Raw genomic sequence first — 23,697 nt, 5'->3', positions numbered from 1 at the left:
CTGCACCTGAAAAAAAGATAGGGAAAAAAGTTATCACTCCTGAAAACATAATAAGGTGGATTTACTAAGAGTATAGGTTTACTTTGCAAAGTGAATTTTCTTTAAGCTGAAATGTCTTGAAGCCCTCCTGATCCGAATCACCCAATAACGTATAAGCAAAAACCTTGCTTTGTGTTTTTTTAATTTTTTTTTATAGCTTTTATAAATTCTATGCATTAAGATAAAAAGCCTTTTGTGTGCAGCAGCCCGACTAACACTGATCCCTCTGATCCAGTCCCTCTGATCCAGCGATGTTGCAGGGGAGACTCAGCTGTCCGGGACTCTCCCTCCTCATTGTCTGAGACAGCAGTGAAGAGCCATTGGCCTTCACTGCTGTTAATAAAAGTCAGTGAACCAATAATGAGAGAGCGGATGGGGCCAGGCCACAGTTCTCTGTCTAAATGGATACACAAAGCTGCATTTTGGCTCAGGTGCCCCCATAGCAAGCTGCTTGCTGTGGGTGCACTCAACAGGAGGGAGGGCTGAAGAGGGACCAGAGAAGAGGAAGATCTGGGCTGATCTGTGCAAAACCACTGCACAAAGCAGGTAAGTATGACTTTTTTTGTTGTTGTTTTTAAAAACGAGACTTTACAATCACTTTAAGCCAGAAAATGTAATCCGGTAGGATCACTTCAGACTGGCCCCTTTTGCAGTTACAGCTATGTAAAATATTAACCAGAAGATCCTATACTGTTTAAAATCCAGTAGTGCACTCATTCTGCTCTGCACATGCTCAGTTGCTCTCTATTCTTAGCCTAAAATCAGAGCCACTAAAGGCTCATCAACTGACAGTTTTAAGATTAGAGGGCCATACACTTTCTGGACTTACAGGAAGAAGCACAGGGAACATGGGTCTCCAGATGCTCTTGGAGTCACTAAGTAGCACAGAGGTCACAGAAAATGCTAAAATCAGGAAAGCTGGAGATGCAAAGGATCACGGAGGTGCACTAAAATCAGAGGATGCTTGGAAGCAGAAATGCTGGTGACCACAGACACACTGGGGAAAAGAAGAGAAACAAAAGTTGCAGGGTTGCACATGGAGACTAGATGCAAAGAGCTTGGGATGCACAAGGGGCTCAGAAGCTAACATGTTGATACGTTGCTTGAATGCCGAGCAAAACACCACTTGGCCCATTAAGACAGTGCCTGGTTTGCGACAGAAGTTGCACAGGGGGACTAGATGCAAAGTGCTTGGGAGGCAAAAGGAGCTTGGCAGTTAGCGTGTTGACAAATCGCTCAAATGCCAAGCAGCATGCCACTTGGCCCCTTAAGATAGTGCCTGGTTTGGGACTGGCTACAGTCCAGAAGAACCTGGAAGACTGCAACAATGCGGAGAAAAGAAGACCTGGTGCTGGAGTGTGGAGCAAACAATGATAATAGCGCACATCAAATATTGTAGTAACAGTTTCAGCGAGGCCTTTGCATCCTGATCATGCCCCTGTGCACAAAGATTGGTTCATAAAGACATGTTTTGATGAGTTTGTCATGGAGGAACTCAACTCAAGTGGCCTGATCAGAGCCATAACGTCAAAACTTTTAACAATAATTCAATAATTTGGATGGTCAGACATTGGTTTCTGACCTCACAAACTCCATTTGGCTGGATCCACACATTTCCACACTCTTTTAAATCTTGTGGAAATGCTTCCCAGATGGGCAAAGGCTGTTATAGATCTTAAATAAAAGTGATTATGCAGTGATTTTGCTAACTAAATGTTTAGACCTTCTTTAAATTTGGCCATCTATTTGTTAAGTTGGTGGTTCCACTGTAATTGCCTATGCCATTGCATTCAAAATTGGGAGAAATTATCCTGGACCCTCCATTTACGGCTAGTTGTAACAAAACTGAGCATTTTCCCTCACAGAGATTGTTTTCAGGAAGTAGATGATTGTTTCCAGGAAGTCGATGATTGTTTCCAGGAAGTCGATGATTGTTTCCAGGAAGTCGATGATTGTTTCCAGGAAGTAGATGTGTTCTGACAAGGGATGTCTTCCTCTATGGACTTTATTCAGTCCTCGTGTTAGATGGAAAACCCTTCAGGGTGCCTCCTAAACTGAGCAAATATGTCATTAGTACAACTTGCCCCACACTTTGGAAAACCCTGCCTTGCTTGAAAATAGTTTTAAGCAAAATGTGGAGTCAGACTGAGAGAAGTTGGCTTTGTGAACATTTGAGCATATAGGGTTTATGTTCTGGAAATGGTCATTTGTGCCTGGTGGCATGAAAATAACTAGTTTGAGTGGAACAACACTCATGTTTTCACTTAATCAGTTTATTTGTCCCATAGTGCTGTAATGTTCATAAGGATTGAACACCGTAATGCCTGCCTATACAAATATTCCATTTAGGTAACTTGTTGGCTGGCCAGGGTGGCAGGATCTGATATGTCCACAAGGAATTTCTTGAGGCTGGGTTCACACCATTGCGAATTGGATGCGGATTCTCCCTGCAATAGCAGGAGATTTTGACTGGTTCTCTATGGAGCCAGTTCACATATCTCCACTGCTGCTCTGGTGCGAATTTGCACAGGTGCCCTGAGCATCTTTTGGTTTGTTTCAGGTCCGAATTTAGCCAAAAATTTAAGCTGAAGTCGGACCTGAAACAACGAACCAGGATGCACCGGACCCCTGCTAGGAGCCACACGTGGTGACGGTGTGAACCCAGCCTTACTTCATCTTAGGTTTTGTTTTCTTAGAATTATCTACACAAGTTAGTGCTGCCTTAGAGCCCTTTCACACTGAGGCACTTTTCAAGCATTTCAAGCTAAAAAAAGCGCCTGAAAAGCTCACAAAAACCTATTTCTATTAAAATCAATGAATGCTTTCCCACTGGGGTGGTGCGCTGGTGGGGTGGTGAAAAAACTCCTGCAAGCAACATCTTTGGAGCATGTTTGGAAGGCAAAAGAGAGCGCATCAAAAGCGCCCCTCTTCATTGATGAATAGGAAGCGCCTCAAAAGAGCCTGAAAATAGTTCTTGAAGCAGTTTTTGAGTCGTGACCTTTAAAAAACCGCACTTCTAGCGCCGCAAAAGTACCCTGTGTTTTATGGGCAGTTCTCAAGCACCTCAGTGTGAAAGAGCTCTTATTAGGGCTTGTGCATATTAATGGTGCTTTCATTTTTTAAAACATATGAAGTAAATCTTTAAATTTATTTTATATATTGCTGTGATGAAACCCATATATAGAGCATTACTTGCCATCCTGTGTGTGTTCAATTTAATGACACCCACAGAGGATGCATAGATGTTACCGGCTTTGGACCACCGTGCTTTGCAGATCTGTTCCTATTTTTAAAACTATTGTCATCCATTGCTGCCAAATCTATTGAAGACATGTAAAGGCTGATGACTGCCAGGCTACTCTGAGCATAGCTTAGGCCTAATACATTACGGACAGTAAGAAAGCATTAGCTGTTGTATATACTATATATTACCCAATTGTGTATTTTAAAAAGGTTGTAAACCCTTCCATATACCCAGTGAAGTGACTGGCCTCAGGTGATACACAGAGATGAAACAAATCCTCCTACATTAATTGTACCTGTGTATCTACAGCCATCTTTCCCCTACATTCGTAGAATTTGCACCTGAATGAGAACCAAAGACGCACAGGACCCTTTCTAAATGCATACCACGGCCACCCCGGAGGTGTTTGAACCGACTCCATTGTAAGCCGGCCACATTCTCCAGTCATGTGAATTGGAAGCGAGGAAACCCGCATCCAATTTGCATAAGTGTGAACCTAGCCTTACACGGGATCTCTCCGCTCTGAGGAGAGGAGAGCTGATTGGAGGGAAGGGACACACCCCCTTCATACAGAAACGAATGGAGGCAAAAAAGGAAGCGCCACTTGAAGTGTAGTATTAATATAAGACAGTTGGTTTGCAAAGATACAAAACACTCACAGGATATCAAGTAAAAAGTGCTCATCTGATGGGTAGGGAACCGCTCTGGTCTGTCCCTGTGTCCTCGCACTGGACCCACGGGCTGCTGGAGTAGTGAGATGCCTGTAAAGCATCCTGTGGCCACCAGGAAGTCCAGGAGAACCAGCGTGGTACGCACAGTGGAAGTACACATTATAGAAGGATGTGCTTTGTTCATATTTCATGTATGAGGTTTGCAACCACTTTGGGAGGATTTGCATATTGTTTTTGCTGACTGTGGGTGATATATCCCCCTTTGTTTTGTTTTTTTGGTGACCCACGTTCCTAAAAGCCCAGCCGCATAAATTTATAGGTGCGATATTTCTCTACATTTAGTAGTAGTTCTGGCTACTTCTACAGCTCCACTTTTTTTTTTCCCCTGTGACCTGAGATGAACCAATGTGATGTTTTAGCGCAGACTGGATGATAAACCATTTTGTTTGTGCAGGTCTACAGTTCTGTGGTTTCACTCTTTTTTGATGGCTTGTGCATGCGTCTGTACCTTTCATCCAGACGTTGTAGTGCAGTGAAAGTTCATCTACTGTTGTTTGGAAAGTATTTGTACACAAACACACCTTTTTTCAGCAAGGGCATCATGTGCAAATGAATAACACTGTCTGTGTTCTATTCACGTGGCAATCTGTCACACTGGAAATCTTTAACTCAAAAAGCTTGTTTTTTCTCAGAATAAGCATTACAAATATGCTTCGATTAACAGAAGTTTCAAATAGTTCTAATGATAATTTTATGACAATAGGCATGAAGTGTGAGAAGTTTGCTTTGCATCATTGAATAGGGCTTGCATTGAGTAGCAGTGATGCTACACAAAGCACCATGTGCATTACTGGTAGCACATATGGCTAATTGGTTAGCACTTCCACCTAGCAGCACTAGGGTCACCAGTTCAAATTCCAAAAACAACACTATCTGGAGTTTGCAGGTGCCTATGTGGGTTTCCTCCGGGTACTCCAGTTTCCTCCCACCCTCCAAACACATGTTGGTAGGTTCATCAGATCCTGTATAAAATTGGCCCTAATATGTGTATGAATGTGTGTTAGGGATTTTAGATTGTAAGCTCCTTGAGGGCAGGGACTGATGTGAATGTACAATATATATGTAAAGTGCTGCATAAATTGATGGCACTATATAAGTACCTGTAATAAATAAAGATATAGTTATATAGGTAGGAAAAAAGACTTGTTTGATCTTATAAAGTGCATAGCATACGCAGCGCCTCTACCAGTATTTGATTTAAAGGAAGGCATAAGTGTGACTTGTTTTAACAGGAATAAAATATTTCTGGATCCCAAAGGCCTTTGGATGGGTAACCTCTTATACTGTATTCTTTTAGAAAAGCATGTGACTCTTTTCCAGTCTACATACTAAATCTGCAGGAGCCATTTATATGAAGGATTATTACACATTTTCAAATCTCTTAGGCCACGTACACACGACTGGACTTTCCGGCAGAAAAGGTCCGACAGAGTTATAATGGACTTTTGAACAAACGGACTTGCCCACACACAAACGGACTAAAGTCCGTTCGTTTTGAACATGATGACGTAAGGCGGGACTAGAAAAGGAAGTTCAATAGCCAGAAGCCAATAGCTGCCCCTGAGTTGTATTTGGTCCATCGGATCAGCATACAGATGAACAGTTTTCCCGATAGGAATTGAGTCTGTTGGACAGATTTGAAACATGTTCTATTTCTAGGTCCATCTGATTTTTTTAAAGAAACTATCCCACATATGTTTGGTGCCCCCACAGCAAGCAGCTTGCTATGGGGCACCCGAGCTGGACACACTGAGTCCCAACCCGATACCGCCCCCTTTCCCCTGATTGGCAAGCTGACTTTGATTGACAGCAGCGGGAGTCAATGGCGCTGCTGCTGTGTCTCAGCCAATCAGGAAGGAGTATCTCGGACGGCTGAGACACTCGTGGACATCCCTGGAAAGAGAGGGACTTCAGGTAAGTGTTGGGGGGGGGGGGGGGCTGGGATAGCTGCTGCATGCAAGACTTTTTATCTTAATGCATAGAATGCATTAAGATAAAAAACCTTCTGCCTTTGAAACCACTTTAAGTTCAGAACCAGATCAACAGTTTTCTTTGCAGCTATGCTGTAAACAAAAGTAGAAGAGACTTTAGAATGACAAAGTGGGGGTACGGTATCTTCTTGTAAAGACAGGGTTTAGTCATTTATACACAGGCTATGCCAACAAGCACACAGGGAATGACGGAATTTCTTATTAGACAGCCCAACGTGTTTTACAAACATAAAATAAAGCATAGATATTAGAGATATAACAGATTGTAAAATTGTAAACCTAAAATAACTTTGGCTCAAATTCATTATACTTTCCCTTTAAAGTATGCAACTTTCTAATGCATGTTATCCATGGTTCTCAGAAGGCAATCCTATAGTTTCTTTAAACCCAACTCAAGGGAAAATAAAAATCCTCCCTTGCAGTCTTGATGTCAGGTCTAGGGGTCTGGAAAAACAGTTTTACTTCTCCTGATCCTGCACTCCTCTACACTCCAGCGATGGATTGTTCCTCACGTTCACATTTTGGGTTATGGCCCCTATATTGGTTTTGAGGGCCTCAGCCAGGGAATAAGGGAGAAGAGGTGCGGGGGGCTGCTTTTACAGCATGAAGGAGCCAGGCTATAGAATCAAAGAACAAAATGTAATATATTGCAGCTCCCTCTCTCTTTTCCTCCTAACCCAGGGAAGATTTTTCTGTAGCTCATGAAGGAGAACTGGATAAGGGTTATAAGCTTGCTTGAAATAACACTGCAGAGTGAACATTAACTTGCAAACTCACTGGATTTCTGGCAGCATCAATGAGTATATTTTTTGCACTTATGGAACAAATGTAACAAAAATGCTTTCAATAGTATGCTTATTTGTCTCCAAACCATGCGGGAACTAAGCAGTAATTCATTCTGGAATTTCACAGCCAGATCAATTTGCATTCAAGTCACTCTGTCTAGATCAGGCAGGTCAAACTCAGATGAAACAGCAGGCCAACTTTAGAGGTCTAAATCTTTAGAGGCCACATTATGTCTACTGAGGTCCGCACTTAGGAACTTAACATTATAGTAAAAATGTCGCTATACATTAATCTCAGAAAAAGCCCATAAAAAAATTACATGAATTTAGCTTCATATTACTGTATATGTAAGGAGATGTAACTTATCAACTGGAGAACAGATGGGGTATTTTTTTTCTCTCTCTCCCTGAAACCACTGAAGGCAGCAGACAAGGCGTGAGAGGGCCATATGTGGCCCTGAAAACAGAGAAGGGGTGAGAGGGCCATATGTGGCCCTGAAAACACCCATTTGACATGCCTAGTCTAGTTCCTGTGGCACTGCGGTCTCTTCATTTCAGTCTTCGCAGTGGCTTATTGCTTAGCCCTTATACCTAGCAGCACTAGGGTAACTGGTTTGAATCCCTACCACAACACTGCCTGCTTGGAATTTGCATGTTCTCTCTTTGCTCGTATATGCCACACTCCAAAGACATGGTGGTAGGTTAATTGGCTCCTGTCCAAACTGGCCCTAGCATGTGCATGTCTTATGCATGTGAGGGACAATGAAGGCTGGTGAGCGAGGGCTGCCTTGGAGCGGGGGGTGGGTGAGCACTGCCGGCCGGCAGGGTTGAATTGTAGCCGTTCTCCCAGCAAACCCCCCAGGGGAAGAGAGTGGCGAGGAATAGGAGAGCTGGCCGAATCACAGAGCGGGGATAGCCTGCTGTAACAGCTTATAGTAGAATTGCCGTCCACTTTCCGTCACACACAGCCCTGACCCGGTTGGTGCCTGTGATAGACAGACCACTGGTCCAATGCTGGGATCTGTTCTGTCTGTCACAGGCGCTGGGTCAGGAGGCGGAGCTGTATGTGATGGCGAGTGAATGGCAATTCTAATGTAAGCTGTTACAGTGTGCTATCCTCGCTCTGTGATCAGGCTGGCAATCCTCTTCCACCATGCTCTCTTCCCCTGTAATGATCTGGCCGCCCTCTCTATTTCTCTGCACAGGTCATGCTGCAATGATGGGCACAGGTGAGGCTGAAATGGTGAGCATGGGTGAGGCTGCAATGGTGAGCACGGGTGAGGCTGCAATGGTGGGCACAGGTGAGGCTGCAATGTTGGGCACTGGTCACACTGCAATGATGAGCACAGATCACACTGCAATGATGGGCACAGGTCACGCTGCAATGGCGGGCACAGGTGGGACTGCAATGGTGGGCACAGGCGAGGTTGCATTGTTGGGCACAGGTCACACTGCAATGCTGGGCATGGGTGAGGCAGCAATGGTGGGCACAGGTCACGCTGAAATGTTGGGCACCAATGAGATTGCATTGATGGGCACAGATGAGCCTTCATTGATGGTCACTGATGACGCTGTGCTGATGAGCACTGGTGAGGTTGCATTGATGGGCACTGATAAAGTTGTTGTTTATATTTATTTTTGTAACTTAATTCTGCATAAAACAAATTTCATGAGATAATTTATGAGGGTGTGTTTAGTGGCAGAATTAGGGGCGGTGCAGGGTAGGGATTGGGTGGGGAAACTGGTGGCTAGTAACCCTTAAGGCCTGTCTAGTAGCTCAGGATTTGAAATTTTGAGCCCTGTATACTGTATATATTCAGTTCAGTTAATATTCATAAATGAATAAGGGGGCGGATGAATATTTATTAATTTTGTGCACCCTTTTAAGTTCCAGCATATCCTTATTGTGATCTGTTTTCAAAGGATGATTTGCATAATGTAGAGTCAAAATTATGTGGATCTGTCTGGACTCTAGAGGCATATTTATAAATCGGTGAATGTGACATTCATCAAACATTCACTACAGATGAACCCATCACTGTAATTTAAAACACATGCACCAACCAGTAAGGTACAACAGTACCCTTATATCTTTTGAAGGAAATGTATAGTCTTTTAAATGATTTTTAAATATGTGTAGAAGAAAAAGATCATCTTAATATATATAATATTATCAACATGCTCTAATAAACATTTTCTCTACGTAAAGTTTAAACAAAAGAATACATTATGATACAACACATTACATCACTTCTGAGGTTGTATTCTGTCGTATGAGAATTTTCCTAACTTTCGCAACCTCTTCATTTTTTGACTAGCATTAAAAAAAAAAAAAAAACTACAATTATTTGTCCGATATTCTCATTGTGCGTATGAGATTTTATCTCCTGTTTTGGTGTGCTGCATGATTGTTGTGCCTTACTGCGCCTTCTAACAATGCAAAAATCAGCCAACTCGTTGAAAACATTGCACTTCCTGTGCGGAAAGTCCCACCCCCTGAAAAGCACAGTAATTGTAGTTGCTGATCTACCCTTCCTATAGTGGGTAATCTGTTAATCTCTACGTTTAACTATGAATAGGGAAGCTTTTATAAACGTGAAAGTCTTCAAAAATTACTCTTATAGTAAATCTTTAAAAGAAAACTCTAAATATGTTCTCACAGAAAAGATGCTATATTTTTCGATATATATATATCGAAATATATATATATCGAATATATATATATATATATATATATATATATATATATATATATATATATATATATTAAAGCTAGCTTTAGAAGCTAAGGATTGGCCTTAAATGTGGTTCATCCTAAGGTGGATAACAGGTCTGTGTCTGCTCTGTTATGCAGAGCGAACACAGACACAGCCCACTCTTGTCTGTGAGGCAATCGGATGGAAATGGACCACCTGTCCATTTCTATCCGATGCCATACGATCTGTCAGACAGATAGGGAATAGGTTGGGAGCCAATCAGCAGAACTTTTTCGGTCATTGGACCAGCTGCAGTACACACGGGCTGAATCTTGGCCAGTTTCCATTGAACGTCTGACATTTGGCCCATGCGTACTAGACTTTAGATCAGAAAATACCAGGTTAGCACCAACATGCCTGACATTTGGTTCTCATGGTATGTAGATAAAATCGTTGCAGTGAATTGTATACTATTATTATTTTCCCTGCTAACTAGTGTTGTTGTACAAACCCTATAAATATTAAAGACAAACTCTATGCTAGAATTCGAAGTAAAATACATGAGCAACAGTCAATTCTTAGCATACATTAATAACTGTATCTATATAAATAGCCTAACTTTTTATATTAACTTTTATTGTTTCGTAATATGCAAATTTTTAACTGTGGTTCCCCTGGACCAGGAAATACCCCTTCATATGGTGTTGTTTTTTTTCTCTTTTTTTTTATTGAAGGTTTTGCTAACTTTGTGATCATTTGTGTACTATAGGGTCAGTTTTAAATTAACAGGTTGGTTGTAACAGCAGAGACTTTTCCCCATCTGCAGTGATGATGATGTGGGGAAAAGGCTGCTGCACACACAGGAAAAGCATGACTTCTCACTAGTAGCATGATAACTCAAATGTTGTTTTCCTGCGTTTAATGCAGGCCAGTAAATTGCCATGGACTTTATATGCTTAGTGCACATGACAGTGCAGAGGCTATGTTCTATTTAGGCACAGCATGTCTTTTTGGAGGTATGTTCCAACTACAGGGAAAGCATGTTAAACGCAGCTTTTTCTTGTCGAAAGCTGTATTTTCCTGTCGCATGCACCTGTGTTCAAATGGAAATTGCTGCATTTGACAGGGGTGCCCATCAACATGAGTCTTATGACTGTTACTGTACATATAGGTTCATGCTTAAGTGTAAGTAAACCCCCAGCCAAGGAAGCTGCCATCTTTGCCTCTGTTTAATCTACAACTGCCATGATGCTGCACATGTGATCAGTTATGACACCAGCCATTGGATCGTTTACAGTTTGGTTGAGAGCACAACCAATGGGAGTGTTACATTTCAGGCACGTTCCGGCAATGAAACTGTTTTGTGGATGGGTTTACGTCCCCTTTGTACCAAGTTTGCCTAATGCTTTAGTAAAGTAATAGCATTCTCTGGATTTCTACTGTATAATTTAAAGAATCACTAAAGGCAAAGCTTTTTTTTGGGGTTTTGTATAGAGTGGGGAGGGATTAGAACCCCCGACAGTTTTTATTGTGGTCTGTGCCCTAGTTAAGGATTCATCCTCTGTATTTGTCCTGTTTACCAATTATCATTGACAGTAAAAATCAAAGAAAACAATTTTGGGTTGTCCCCAGAAAAGCAAGAGGGGAAATCTTTAAGTTCTGGTGACCTGGGAGTCCCCAAGGGATTCCCTTCATTTGCAGTGATTTCCATTCACTTCCTGTTTGCCTATAGGACAGGAAGTGAAGGGAAATCTCTGCAATGGGACACAGATGGTGAGAAAAAATCTGACAGGGGTTATAACCTTCCCTTGTTCTATCCAAAATGGAAAGAAAAATAGTTTTGCCTAAAGTTCTACTTTAAGTCCAGATGAAAGGTCTTTGTCTGAATTTTATTCTTGTGTGCAACATTGCTTCCTTCACTTCCTGTGTGATCTGTGGGGTGATTTCACCCTAACGCAAATAAAACGTTTTGGCTGTGTTTCACTCTAACTTGTGTAGTTTAATTGTTTTACTCAGAAGGTATGCATTGTAAGCAATTATAGTGAGGACGTGTGTGTACTATGATTTCTATTTGGTTCCATGCTGTCATCTGCATAAACCATAACATATAGACCTGATTCTTTAATACATGCAGTATATTAGCATTACACTGCCCAGATAAACCAAAAATCACTTCTATTTGTCATTATTACAGCATGTACTAAAAGGGATTTTCAACTAAGAAATATTCAAAAAAATTTTAGTGTGCATGTGCAGACAACAGATTGTATTGTGTTTTTAATAAGACTTTTCTTTCCATTTTCAGGAGTTTTTCGAACATGCACAAAAGTTATGGGATGATGACGGTGTAAAGGCTTGCTTTGAGAGGTCAAACGAATATCAACTCATTGACTGCGCACAATAGTAAGATATCTTCAGCTGTCTCTTTAAATAACATTCTCCTTGATACATTCTTGATGTTACTTGGCTGTGGTGCCAAGAGCCAACTCTCTGTGTTTTTTAAGAACTCCAGGAATTGCAGCAGCCCTTTAAAAAAAAGAAAAAAAAGTTCAACATGGTGTATGTCACCTCCTGGACTTACCACGTTTATATAAATTTTATATTTTCAATGCTTTTTGACTGGATCTTCAAGTCTCCATTCCTGCAACTGCTTTACCAGCCCCTCCTCTGCTCTTGCCCATTCACAGAAGGCTTTGTATTATGTGAACCCATTTACAAAATACAAAGTATTCTGTGAATAGAGAAGGGAGGTGCAAGCAGATCAGCTGCTGTGTATCATCTTTCCTGTTAGAGCATCGGGAGTGTAGCGGTAGTTGTACTCCTGGAGCTCAGTAAAAATGTAAATATAAAATAAAAGCTAAGTCCCGTGAGGTGGCATATGCCTTGTTGGACTTAAGTCTATATAAACCAGCATAAAAGTTCTGCAATTCCTGCAGTTTTTCTTTAAAGTGTCTGATGGACGAGTTATTTCAGGGGGTCTGTTTAGCCCCATAACTAAATAGAATTTAATTTTCTTTCTGCCATACTGCAAAGGAATGTTTTGATTGGTTGTTTTGGGCCAGCACAGAATGACACAATCCTTCCCTAAGACACTCATATGTGAAGTTGCATGTTTTTACAGTTTTCTCCTTTTCAAAAGTTATCTGTATTGAAGTTACCACTTTGGTTATTTTGTATTGAGTAGTACAACCTGTGGCAACTAAACTCCCCTGCAGCTTAATGCTCAAACAGAACTTTGCACCACCAGCATTACGACATTACAACAGGTTGCCAAGTAGGAACATATTCTTGGTAACATTTACTTCTAGAGTACCAAGTGCTGGACTTTTCTGTTGTACAGGTCTGTCACAGTAAGAGCCTCTAGAAGTTTGTAAATCTAAATAGATGAAGCAGCATGATCCGCAGTCATAGAAGGTACACCATTAAAAAAAGTGTTTATCTGAGGTAGCGAAAAGAAAGAGAGGGCGTCACTCGTGTGTACAGCATACATATGGCATAACAAAGTACAGAAAAATAAACAGGAACAAGTAATACAGGTAACCTCCTCGAGCGTAAAAGGTAATTGCGATTCAGACCTGAAAAGATTTCAAGGGAGGAATACTGTAGCATACAATATCTTCAATAGCATTGAAGAGACTAGAGGTATGTATGCGCTGGTTGAGTACATGCTACTGAGACTGAAATCTGTTGTCTAACATACATTGAATGAAAAAGTAACACAAGAGTAAACTTGTAAATAAGGAGGAAAGGGATAGAAGACAGACTCTTTCATAAAAAATTTAAAGTCAGCAGCTACAAATACTGTAAGTTCCATAAAGCGCTTGGACCCAGGTATATATCTCAGTTTAACTTCTTCAGATCCGTGCTATAGCCGAATGACGGCTACAGCATGGATCTACTTTCCCGGGAGGCTGTCAATAGACGTCCTCCCCTTTGCACGCTCCCTGCATGCCCCCTGAGACTCGGGTGATCACAGATCGGAGTAAGGGGCCGATCCCGGCCTCTTACCAGGTGATCAGCTGTCAGCCAATGACAGCAGATCACATGATGTAAACAAAAATCGGTAATCAATTTTTTTTGGCCAGCAATCAGTGGCACCTATCAATGCCCATGAGTGCCACCTTTCAGTGCCCACCAGTGGTGCCAATCAATGCCACCTAGCAGTGCTGCCTATCAGTGCCCCATCACTGCCACCTATTAATACCCTTCAGTGCCACCTATCGATTCCTTTCAGTGCCACCCATCAGTGCCCACCAATGCCACCTGATTAGTGCCCACCAGTGCCTCCTATTAGTGACCATCAATGCAGCCTATTGGTGCCCATCAGTGCAACCTCATCAGCTAACATCGATGAAGGAGAAAAATTACCAGTTTGCAAAATTTATTAACAAAATCTAAAACGGTTTTGTACTTTTTTTTTTATTCTGGTCTCTTTACATTTTTTTTAACAAAAAGAAAAAATCCAGAGGTGATCAAACACCACCAAAAGAAAGCTCTATTGGTGGGAAAAAAAATTCTAAAAATGTAATTTGGGTACAATGTTGTATGACTGCACAATTGTCGTTCAAAGAGTGACAGCGCTAAAAGCTGAAAATTGGTCTGGGCAGGAGGGGGGTTTAGGTGCCCAGTAAGCAAGTAGTTAAGTGAATTTGCGAGAAACCTGACAGTCTACCAGATTTTGTAAATTGATTACAGCCTCTCAAGTTCCAGAAAGGAATATGTAGTGCGCTTAAAACATCAATGTGGTAAAATTTACATAGGGTCTGCCAACCTAGTGAAACAGTCTATATCCACGAGTACCGGTGGCTGTATTTGCATACCTGTCCTCAGATGGAAGGGTCCTGAATGTGTCTCTGTGCCTGCCAATATCACCATCCGTGATAGTGGCTCGATGGATCCGCAGGCAAGGGGAGATGGATGGGATGGGGCGCCGTATTCCGTTCCGGAGACGGAGCAGTCAACCAGGGGCTGTAGCGCATCTCCCCACAGTGACACAGTGCAGGGGTGGCGACTCGCAAGGACGTCACTCGCTGCGCCAGAGGACAGAGCAAAAATGGAGACGGTGGAGAGAATGACACCAGGGGGGCGGGTCAATTACAATGCTCCTGTGCCTTGTCAAGTCGCAGTTTGAATTCACACTGCAAAGTGCCCTACGCTTTGTGAATGCCCTGGCTACAGGGTAAGGAGGAGGGGGGCTGAACTTCTGGCTACGTTTTGCAAACTCAGTCACATGTGGGAGCGAGTACCTGTCAAAACCAGATACTCCCCCCGAAAGGTGCCAAATGTGGGAGGAGGCAGATAGGTGGGGCTTCCCTTTTGGGTGGAACGCCGTTTTAAATTGACATGCAGGTTTTTGTTTGCCCAGACAAATAGGTTAATGAGAGGAGAAATAGGATGTGGGTAATGGGATTGGGTTGGTTCGAAAGAGGTAGTGTAGTTTTGATAAAATTAGCATCTTGAAAGATGCCACTCTACCCATTGTAGACATCTCAAATTTAGTCATGTTGCTAAATTCCAATGGTACGGTGCATTATATATAATCCAAAGCGAAGAGAATTTAGAGGTGGAAGATGGATTCCATGGTTTTTATTTCATTGAGGTAGTGGCTCAATTATATATGGGAATTTGAATATGAGGGATTTTTCTAGTCTGGGATATATAGAAGTAGCATTTGAGACTACAGTGCCTTGCGAAAGTATTCGACCCTCTTGAAGTTTTCAACCTTTTGCCACATTTCAGGCTTCAAACATAAAGATATAAAATTTTAATTTTTTGTGAAGAATCACCAACAAGTGGGACACAATTGTGAAGTGGAACGAAATCTATTGGATATTTTAAACTTTTTTAACTAATAAAAACATGAAAAGTGGGGCGTGCAAAATTATTCGGCCCCCTTGCGTTAATACTTTGTAGAGCCACCTTTTGCTGCGATTACAGCTGCAAGTCGCTTGGGGTATGCCTCTATCAGTTTTGCACATCGAGAGACTGAAATTCTTGCCCATTATTCCTTGCAAAACAGCTCGAGCTCAGTGAGGTTGGATGGAGAGCGTTTGTGAACAGCAGTTTTGAGCTCTTTCCACAGATTCTCGATTGGATTCAGGTCTGGACTTTGACTTGGCCATTCTAACACCTGGATACGTTTGTTTGTGAACCATTCCTTTGTAGATTTTGCTGTATGTTTGGAATCATTGTCTTGTTGGAAGATAAATCTCCGTCCCAGTTTCAGGTCTTTTGCAGACTCCAACAGGTTTTCATCCAGAATGGTCCTGTATTTGGCTGCATCCATCTTCCCCTCAATTTTAACCATCTTCCCTGTCCCTGCTGAAGAAAAGCAGGCCCAAACCATGATGCTGCCACCACCGTGTTTGACAGTGGGGATGGTGTGTTGAGGGTGATGAGTTGTGTTGCTTTTACGCCAAACATATCGTTTTGCATTGTGGGCAAAAAGTTAGATTTTGGTTTCATCTGACCAGAGCACCTTCTTCCACATGTTTGGTGTGTCTCCCAGGTGGTTTGTGGCAAACTTTAGACGAGACTTTTTATGGATATCTTTGAGAAATGGCTTTCTTCTTGCCACTCTTCCATAAAGGCCAGATGTGTGCAGTGTACGACTGATTGTTGTCCTATGGACAGACTCTCCCACCTCAGCTGTAGTTCTCTGCAGTTCATCCAGAGTGATCATGGGCCTCTTGGCTGCATCTCTGATCAGTCTTCTCCTTGTCTGAGCTGAAAGTTTAGAGGGACGGCCAGGTCTTGGTAGATTTGCAGTGGTCTGATACTCCTTCCATTTCAAAATGATCACTTGCACAGTGCTCCTTGGGATGTTTAAAGCTTGGGAAATCTTTTTGTATCCAAATCCGGCTTTAAACTTCTCCACAACAGTATTACGGACCTGCCTGGTGTGTTCCTTGGTCTTCATGATGCTCTCTGTGCTTTCAACAGAACCCTGAGACTATCACAGAGCAGGTGCATTTATACAGAGACTTGATTACACACAGGTGGATTCTATTTTATCACCATCAGTCATTTAGGACAACATTGGATCATTCAGAGATCCTCGCTGAACTTCTGGAGTGAGTTTGCTGCACTGAAAGTAAAGGGGCCGAATAATTTTGCACGCACCACTTTTCAGTTTATTTGCTAAAAAAGTTTAAAATATCCAATAGATTTCGTTCTACTTCACAATTGTGTCCCACTTGTTGGTGATTCTTCACAAAAAATAAAAATGTTATATCTTTATGTTTGAAGCCTGAAATGTGGCAAAAGGTTGAAAAGTTCGAATACTTTCGCAAGGCACTGTACATCTCATAGAAGGATACTTCTGGTGTAGTGAGTTTGGTGTGGCAGATATGGAAGGAGAAGAATTAGTCAAAATAAACATAACCTTGTCATTGTATAGATTTATTTTGAGTTGCCTTTGCCCAAGCCTGTGATGGAGGCTGTAAATCTTATCAGTTGGGCAAGTGGTTCCATGATGACAGCAAACATAATGCAATAGAGGGTTTTTAAATTGCTGGCAATATTTGTTGGGAAAGGCATTGATTTCCATTGTCTTTTGCGACTAGAGAGAGTCCATGACTTTTGATTGGGTAAGTGGTTTTGATAAGTCTGCAATATGATTGTGGGATAGTTTAGGAAGCCTGCTAGATCAGAGCGAGTCATCAGTCATCAGTATTGAATAGAAATGATTAGGTTGCGTTTGGGTCATTTTTAAGGTCGTATAGCGTGCTATAGTGTGCACTAAAGTTTGGTAGGTCAGCAGTAATTTCTTTGCTTGAAGGGCCGATTAGATAGGAGATCTTAGCCCTTGTACACACGGTCGGATATTCCGATGGACAATGTCCGATAGGACCGTGTTGTCGGATAATCCGACAATGTGTGGGCTCCATCGGACTGTTTCCATCGGAGTATCAGACGGACCAAGTTTTCCAACTTGTCTATAAAATTTTCTGACGACATGCTCCGATCGCACTTTGTCCGATCATGTGTAGAGAATTCCGATCGGACAAAGTGCCACGCGTGCTCAGATCAAATTCCTAGACCAAAGCTATTGGCTACTAGCCTGAACGTAGTCCCATCGTAACGAAATAACATCATCACGTTAGGTACGCATTTTCTGACAACTTTGTCCGACCATGTGTATACAACAGTTTCGGACAAAATCCGATGGATTTGGTTGTCGAAATGTCCGACCGTGTGTACAAGGGCTAAGAGTTATGATATTGGGAACAAAGTATTTTTGGATAAGCCCATTCTGTATTATTTAATATGTAATGATTAGCTTGATGGTGTTTCAGAATTCTTTTGTAGATATAGGGAAGAAGGTATTGTAGTCTTTCTATTCTTATTGAGTTCTGATGTTCATTTGTGTGAGGGCTGCTGTTTATTTAAATCGTTTTGTCTTTATTGTCCTCATCCATGGCTTTTTGTTTTTCATCATATGATCTAAACATTATAGGATAGGCCTTGCGTGCCAAAGTGTGTATCTGTCAACATCAGACGAGACATTGGTTTCAAATATTTCAAAATATTTTTTTTTAGCATATTTAGGATGTGCCATACGGAAGGAACTCAGACTCCATGGATAATGGGGAGTATGGGCATTATGGTTGTCCACGTTGACCGACACAGGAACATGATCAGACCATGAGATAACACTTAAATTTAATTTAATCATTTCCTGTAAAGACCTCTCCGATCCATGATGACATCGCCAAATTTCATACAAATCCTGTTTAAAAAGGATTGGGAAGCATCCATGTTTTGTTTCTCCAATCCACCCCAATGATCTTTTTTTAGGGGGCCTAATCAAACACATTTGTTCGTTTGATTAGTTTTGAGAGGAAGCGGATCTATTTTACATTGGGTGCTTAGGGCTAGCGTACAGTTGGATGACATTGCGGCACATCATGCTTTCATTTTCCTGTTTTTTTAACTTTATTGAAATAACACACAGTGACACTTTAATATGCATGGGTATAACTGGCCAGGTAGGAGACAAGGAATTTTGCCATTCTTGGGTGAGGATTATACTAGAAATAGCCACCCAAAGCAGTCCTATTGCACGTGGTGTGAATCGGCCCTTAACCAAAGTATAAACAATGTTCTTTTTTTTTTCCCAAATCAAAATTAAAGCTAGCCATACATGGTACAGGTTTTTTTTTATTTATTTTTTTAGCCAGCTGGTTAAACGGAAAAAAAAAATGTTTTTTTTTTTTGTTTTGTTTTTTGAGAAGTCGGTGAATGAGGAAGTCCATACATGGATCAAAATTCAGCCAGTTTCTGCTGAATTGGATTCATTTTGATCCATGTTAAGGCCATCTTAAGTATCTGTCTTGTGCACCGTCCACTGTTTGGAGAAAGTTAAAGGTTAAACTCTAGAAAACCTAAAAATTCTCCCTTGTAATGGGGCTGTGAAAACTTGGGGGCAGTTGCAAAGACAGTAGGACTGGATGCTTTTGGTAAAGTGAGTTCATTGGATGAAATAGTAATTCCCTTATGAGCACAGTTGAGTCCTCTTTTGTTCATTGATACCAGTTTATTAGTCATGTCATTCAGTGATGTGGGTCTTAATGGCATATGTGTTATGTGTGGAATGGGATTACTTCAAGTCCTTGAGGTAGGAAGTATAGTCCGTCTCAAGAGGCCATTGGTGAGAAGCCATGCAGTGTCCAAAAGGCTGTAGGTGGAAGATGGTAATCGAACATACGTCATATCCTAACAGGAAAAAACTGGCTTAGAAACATGTTAGAAGTACAGCAATTAAACAAATCAGCCTGAGTTATACTCAGGAACAATAGGCAGCAAGTGCTGTGGATGTTGTGGGGTGAGGATTAGGATGGGCAAAAGCACCATCTAGAAGTAAAGAGGTTTGGCTCCATCTAGTGGACCCGCATGAAAGTGCAAAATAGCTCACAATTAAGATATGCCCCAACACCAGTCAGATGCCATTTTAGGAGATTTCCGGTTTGGTATAGGTGTCTCTTTTGGGAGTATTCACCATTCTTTGAGACGTTTAAGCCATGATTCCAGGAATGCTATAGTAAAAGTCTCTTTTATATTTATAGCCATACTTATACATTACCTTGCGGCTGCATAGTCCTTAGGTTATGGCCAGCAATGTTCCCGTGTTTGTAATTTCATCTGAGCCAAGTGAGTCTATAGTGGTATACTTGTCAGGTAGTGGGGTTGATTTACTAAAGGCAGATAGATTGTGTACTTTGTAAAGTGCAGTTACATCAGAGCTTAGTAAATGAGTGTTGTCTTCCATCATCAAATCATGTGCAAGCAAAAATTTTTTTTTTTTAATTTTCTTATACATAATTGGGTATTCTTTGCAAAGTGACGTTTCTCCATTTACTAAACTCTGGAGAAACTTCACTTTGCAAAGTGCACAGTCTATTTTTCTTTCGTAAATATACCCTATAGGGGGTTATTTACGAAAGGCAAATCCACTTTGCACTACAAGTTGCACATGATTGGATGATAACATCAGCAGAGCTTCCACTCATTTCAGATCTACCCCTCAGATTTATAGCGACTGCACTTCCAAGTGCACTTTTGCTCTTGTAGTTTGGACTTGTAGTGCAAAGTGGATTTGCCTTTCATAAATAACCCCCATAGTGTTCTGTGAATGGCCAAGGGGAGAGGTGGGTGGGTAAATTACATTTCCATCACTGAGACCTGATGCTCTCATATCTGTTATCAAAAAAAAAAGGTAGGTGGGCATCTGCGCTAACTATAATAACATTAATAATTGAAAGCAGCCAGCATAGTTTGATCATCATCAAACAATACAAATAAAAGTCCAAAATGCAGCGCTTGAATTCATATGACAGTTCTTTCAGTGAAGAGATAGAAAATATGAAGGACCTCTCACCAGCTTCAGTGTGTATGGAAAAGCACACCACACCCAAGTGAATCCAATCTGCTCATGAGAAGGTAATGATAAATGAGCATATAATCATTAATCACAGGAAGCCAGGGTGTCATTCTCAGAGTACTGCAGGTAAAACGCAAAAGATCCAATCATCGAATCGCATATAGCCACCAGCCCGTCAAACTCCAAGATCAGAGTAGATATGATATCCGTTCACCAGTTTGATATTACCCAAATGGAAAAAAATAAGGCAGCAATAGTGAAGTCCGTAGGTAATAGCAGTAATTTATTGTAGTCCACTTACAGGTAATTGTATAATACAGGCATCATGATGTATAGTAAAATCTGCGGCTCTCAGCGTGCTTCCATCGGCCAGCCTGACATGTTTCATCCAACAGGATATCATCAGAGGCGTGGCCTATTGATGCAAGCACGCCCATATAAATACTAAGCCCAGTGATGTGTAAACCAGAAGATTGAACAGTCCGGCATTACCGTCAGCTGGAAGTGTAATCAATGTACAAGGAAACCACAGCCGCACTTGTGCACATCGGCCAAGTTTCCGAAAGCCGGAAGTAAACAAACAGTGACAACTTCCAGAAGATGGAACTCACCCGGATTAGCGCCGTCCGGAAGTGATGTCACGGGAGCGCACCACGCTTGCACTCCAAGTCACACAACAGACACAGGAAGTGACCCTATATCTGGTCAAAACAAACAGCTTATATCGCTGTCAGACCACGAAAAAGAGCCCAGCCTCATCCAATGTGCCAATCTCCGATGTCATAAACGATTCACCAAGCAATTAAAATAATCAACTTAAGCTGGCCATACACCTATAGATTATCTGCAGATTTTCTATGGTTAGATGGAAAAAGTGGGAGATTCCTCCATCCACACAGTTTAGCGATCATGGAGAAATCTGTTGCACTATATCCATCTAACCATATAAAATCTGCAGATAATCTATAGGTGTATGGCCAGCTTTAGATGATCACGTGTCTGTGAAGAGAGGTAAAATGAATAAATGGAGGTTCTCTCCACTAAGTCACATGTGATATGTATAAAAACAAATGAGTTACTACTGACAATAATAGGAATGATTTATACACATATTACTATAATATAAAAACACCCATGAATATTTATATATATATAAAAGAAAAAAATATATATAATAAAAATATCTGAATGTCCAAAAATAAAAACACTGCCATCTAATGTTGGACACAGATAATACATGAAAGCTGATATAAAATGAACAATTATTGATAAAACAGTTCACATCCCAATCGACGTTCATTCCAAAAGGAGTGTAATATTTGAGGTCATATATCATGAGTCTCATATCAATAGCGGGTCAAAAGTTCAGCAAGGAAGAAAAGTTTGGATTTTGCAATACAGCATAGCAATGCGGATACTTAGTACACCTGATCAGAGGTCACCTATATTTGTAGAAAGAAACTGATACAAATCTCTGTGTCTGGAGTTCTGCTTCAAGTGTGCCAACAAATGTAACCAATCACAATCCACCATATATGAAGAATTCGGTTTGTTAGCCATTAGGAATTAGTGCTCTTTCATTGAATAAGGCTGTCAAGGATGTTTGCTTTGCTTTTCCCATTAAAGTTTTTTTCTTTCCCTAGCATCATTAAAGGAGTTGATTGTTTGATGGTTATATGTTGTAATAGCTAATTGCTGGGTTGGTATTGAGTTCAGTGAAATGGTTAAGTAAGTTTGAATTCTCATTGAAAAAAAAGCATTGTAAAAACCTTGCTGAAGATGAACTCCTCTATGGTAGGTTATGGGAACCTCGGTCTTATGGGAATGTAAGCTATGGTCTATGTAGTTATCAGACCATCATGTAGAAGTTTGAGTTCTCTCTTGAATTGGGTGAATTAAGCAAAATATTGTTGTTGGCGTTTGAACAGAAGCTGTAGTATAGCACACACATACTGTATGAAAACACAGGTGCTGTGATCTTGCTGATCTGTCTTTTTTATTTTAGCGGCAGTTATCGGAGTGCAGCTTTTTCCTGTCATGCTTTAAATGCTCCGTGAAACAACATTAAACAATAGGCTTTGCACTAGTCATTAGTCCGGCAGCAAGGATCCCAAGACAGGCAAACTCAACATTATTTTTTGAAGTTGCAGGTTGGAGGGTTGTGCTCAGATGTATGAATATGTTGCTTTGCTAAGTATATAATAGAGAATAGTTACATACAGTATAGCTGTTTTTCTGATTAAACGACCCTTTCCCCAAAAAATGCTTCAACGCTTACCAATGGCGTTCAAAGCTGACGCTTTAACCTGAACCTTCATTTAAAGCAGAGCCAAAATTCTATTTGTTTTTATTAGTTTTATAGTGTTGGATTAGAACCTCTGGCAGGCGTATATTGCTTTCTTTGTCCCCATTCGAGAGGTTTCTTCCTTACTATTTGTATGAGAGACAAGCTCCCAATACTGGGGAGAAATGCCATATTTAGCAGTTGTCACCATTGTGAGATACCCTTCTAGTGCTGTGCTGGTGACATCTGTAAAATATTGAACTTCCCCCTCGGAATGTTGAACTTCTCCTCACCTTTTCACCACGGGTACGTATTGAGAGTGACTCTCACTGGCGGGACACAGACCGCAATAGATCCTGTCAAAGGTTTTAACGATTTTTTACTCCAAACATTTTCGGCTGGAGTTCTACTTTACTACATTGTACTTTTTGCCCAGTGTACAAATCTGTATGTGTATATATACAGTGTGCATGTGTGCGTGCATGGAATATTTATATGTGTGTGTGTGTATATATATATATATATATATATATATATATATATATATATGTAGTATAGTATGAGTATAAGTATGTAATAAGCTACCAAATAGAATGTTGTATTTTGGGTAGCATAGGCTAAGGCTAACTTAGCAAAGTGTCGTATTGTGTTAACCACAAAAACAGTGGCCTGTACACAGGAAACACACAGAAGCATCTAGCACAAGCAATCTCTTGATGGCTAAAATATTAAAATATTGGTTTAAACTGGGGGTGTCCAAACTTTCTAATCAAATTGTTTTCTGTCCTTCAGACTTTAGGGGGCCAGACTGTGGCCATTGGGAGTAGAAATTGTCTTGGCATCAGTGGGAGGAATAGTGCCCCATATTTGGTTTTAGGGGGATTAATAGTGCCCCATTGTTGGTGTCAATGGGAGGAATAGTGCCCCATCGTTTGTATTAGGGGGAAGAATATTGGTCCTTCATTTGTATTAGGGGGAGGAATGGTGCCCCATTATTAATATTAGGGGGAGGATGGTACCCCATTGTTAATATTAGGGGGGGAAT

General features: G+C 41.1%; 1 protein-coding gene across 4 annotated transcripts in view; it reads left to right on the top strand.

Moving 5' to 3' along the window:
- GNAL (G protein subunit alpha L) overlaps nt 1–23,697 on the top strand; it is a 433,000-nt gene that overhangs the window by 319,407 nt on the left and 89,896 nt on the right. For all 4 annotated transcript variants that reach the window (XM_077492425.1, XM_077492427.1, XM_077492426.1 and 1 more), the window contains one exon: nt 11,792–11,889. In XM_077492425.1, the coding sequence (XP_077348551.1) occupies nt 11,792–11,889 (98 nt within the window). The remainder of the gene's footprint in view (nt 1–11,791; nt 11,890–23,697) is intronic.

This window comes from Lithobates pipiens, unplaced genomic scaffold (assembly GCF_037356315.1).
Source record: "Lithobates pipiens isolate NorthernLeopardFrog02 unplaced genomic scaffold, aLitPip1_a1.2 Scaffold_19, whole genome shotgun sequence".
NCBI classification, from domain to species: Eukaryota; Metazoa; Chordata; class Amphibia; order Anura; family Ranidae; genus Lithobates; species Lithobates pipiens.
The sequence above is the reverse complement of the archived record's forward strand: the minus strand, read 5'-3'. Positions and strand labels throughout refer to the sequence as shown.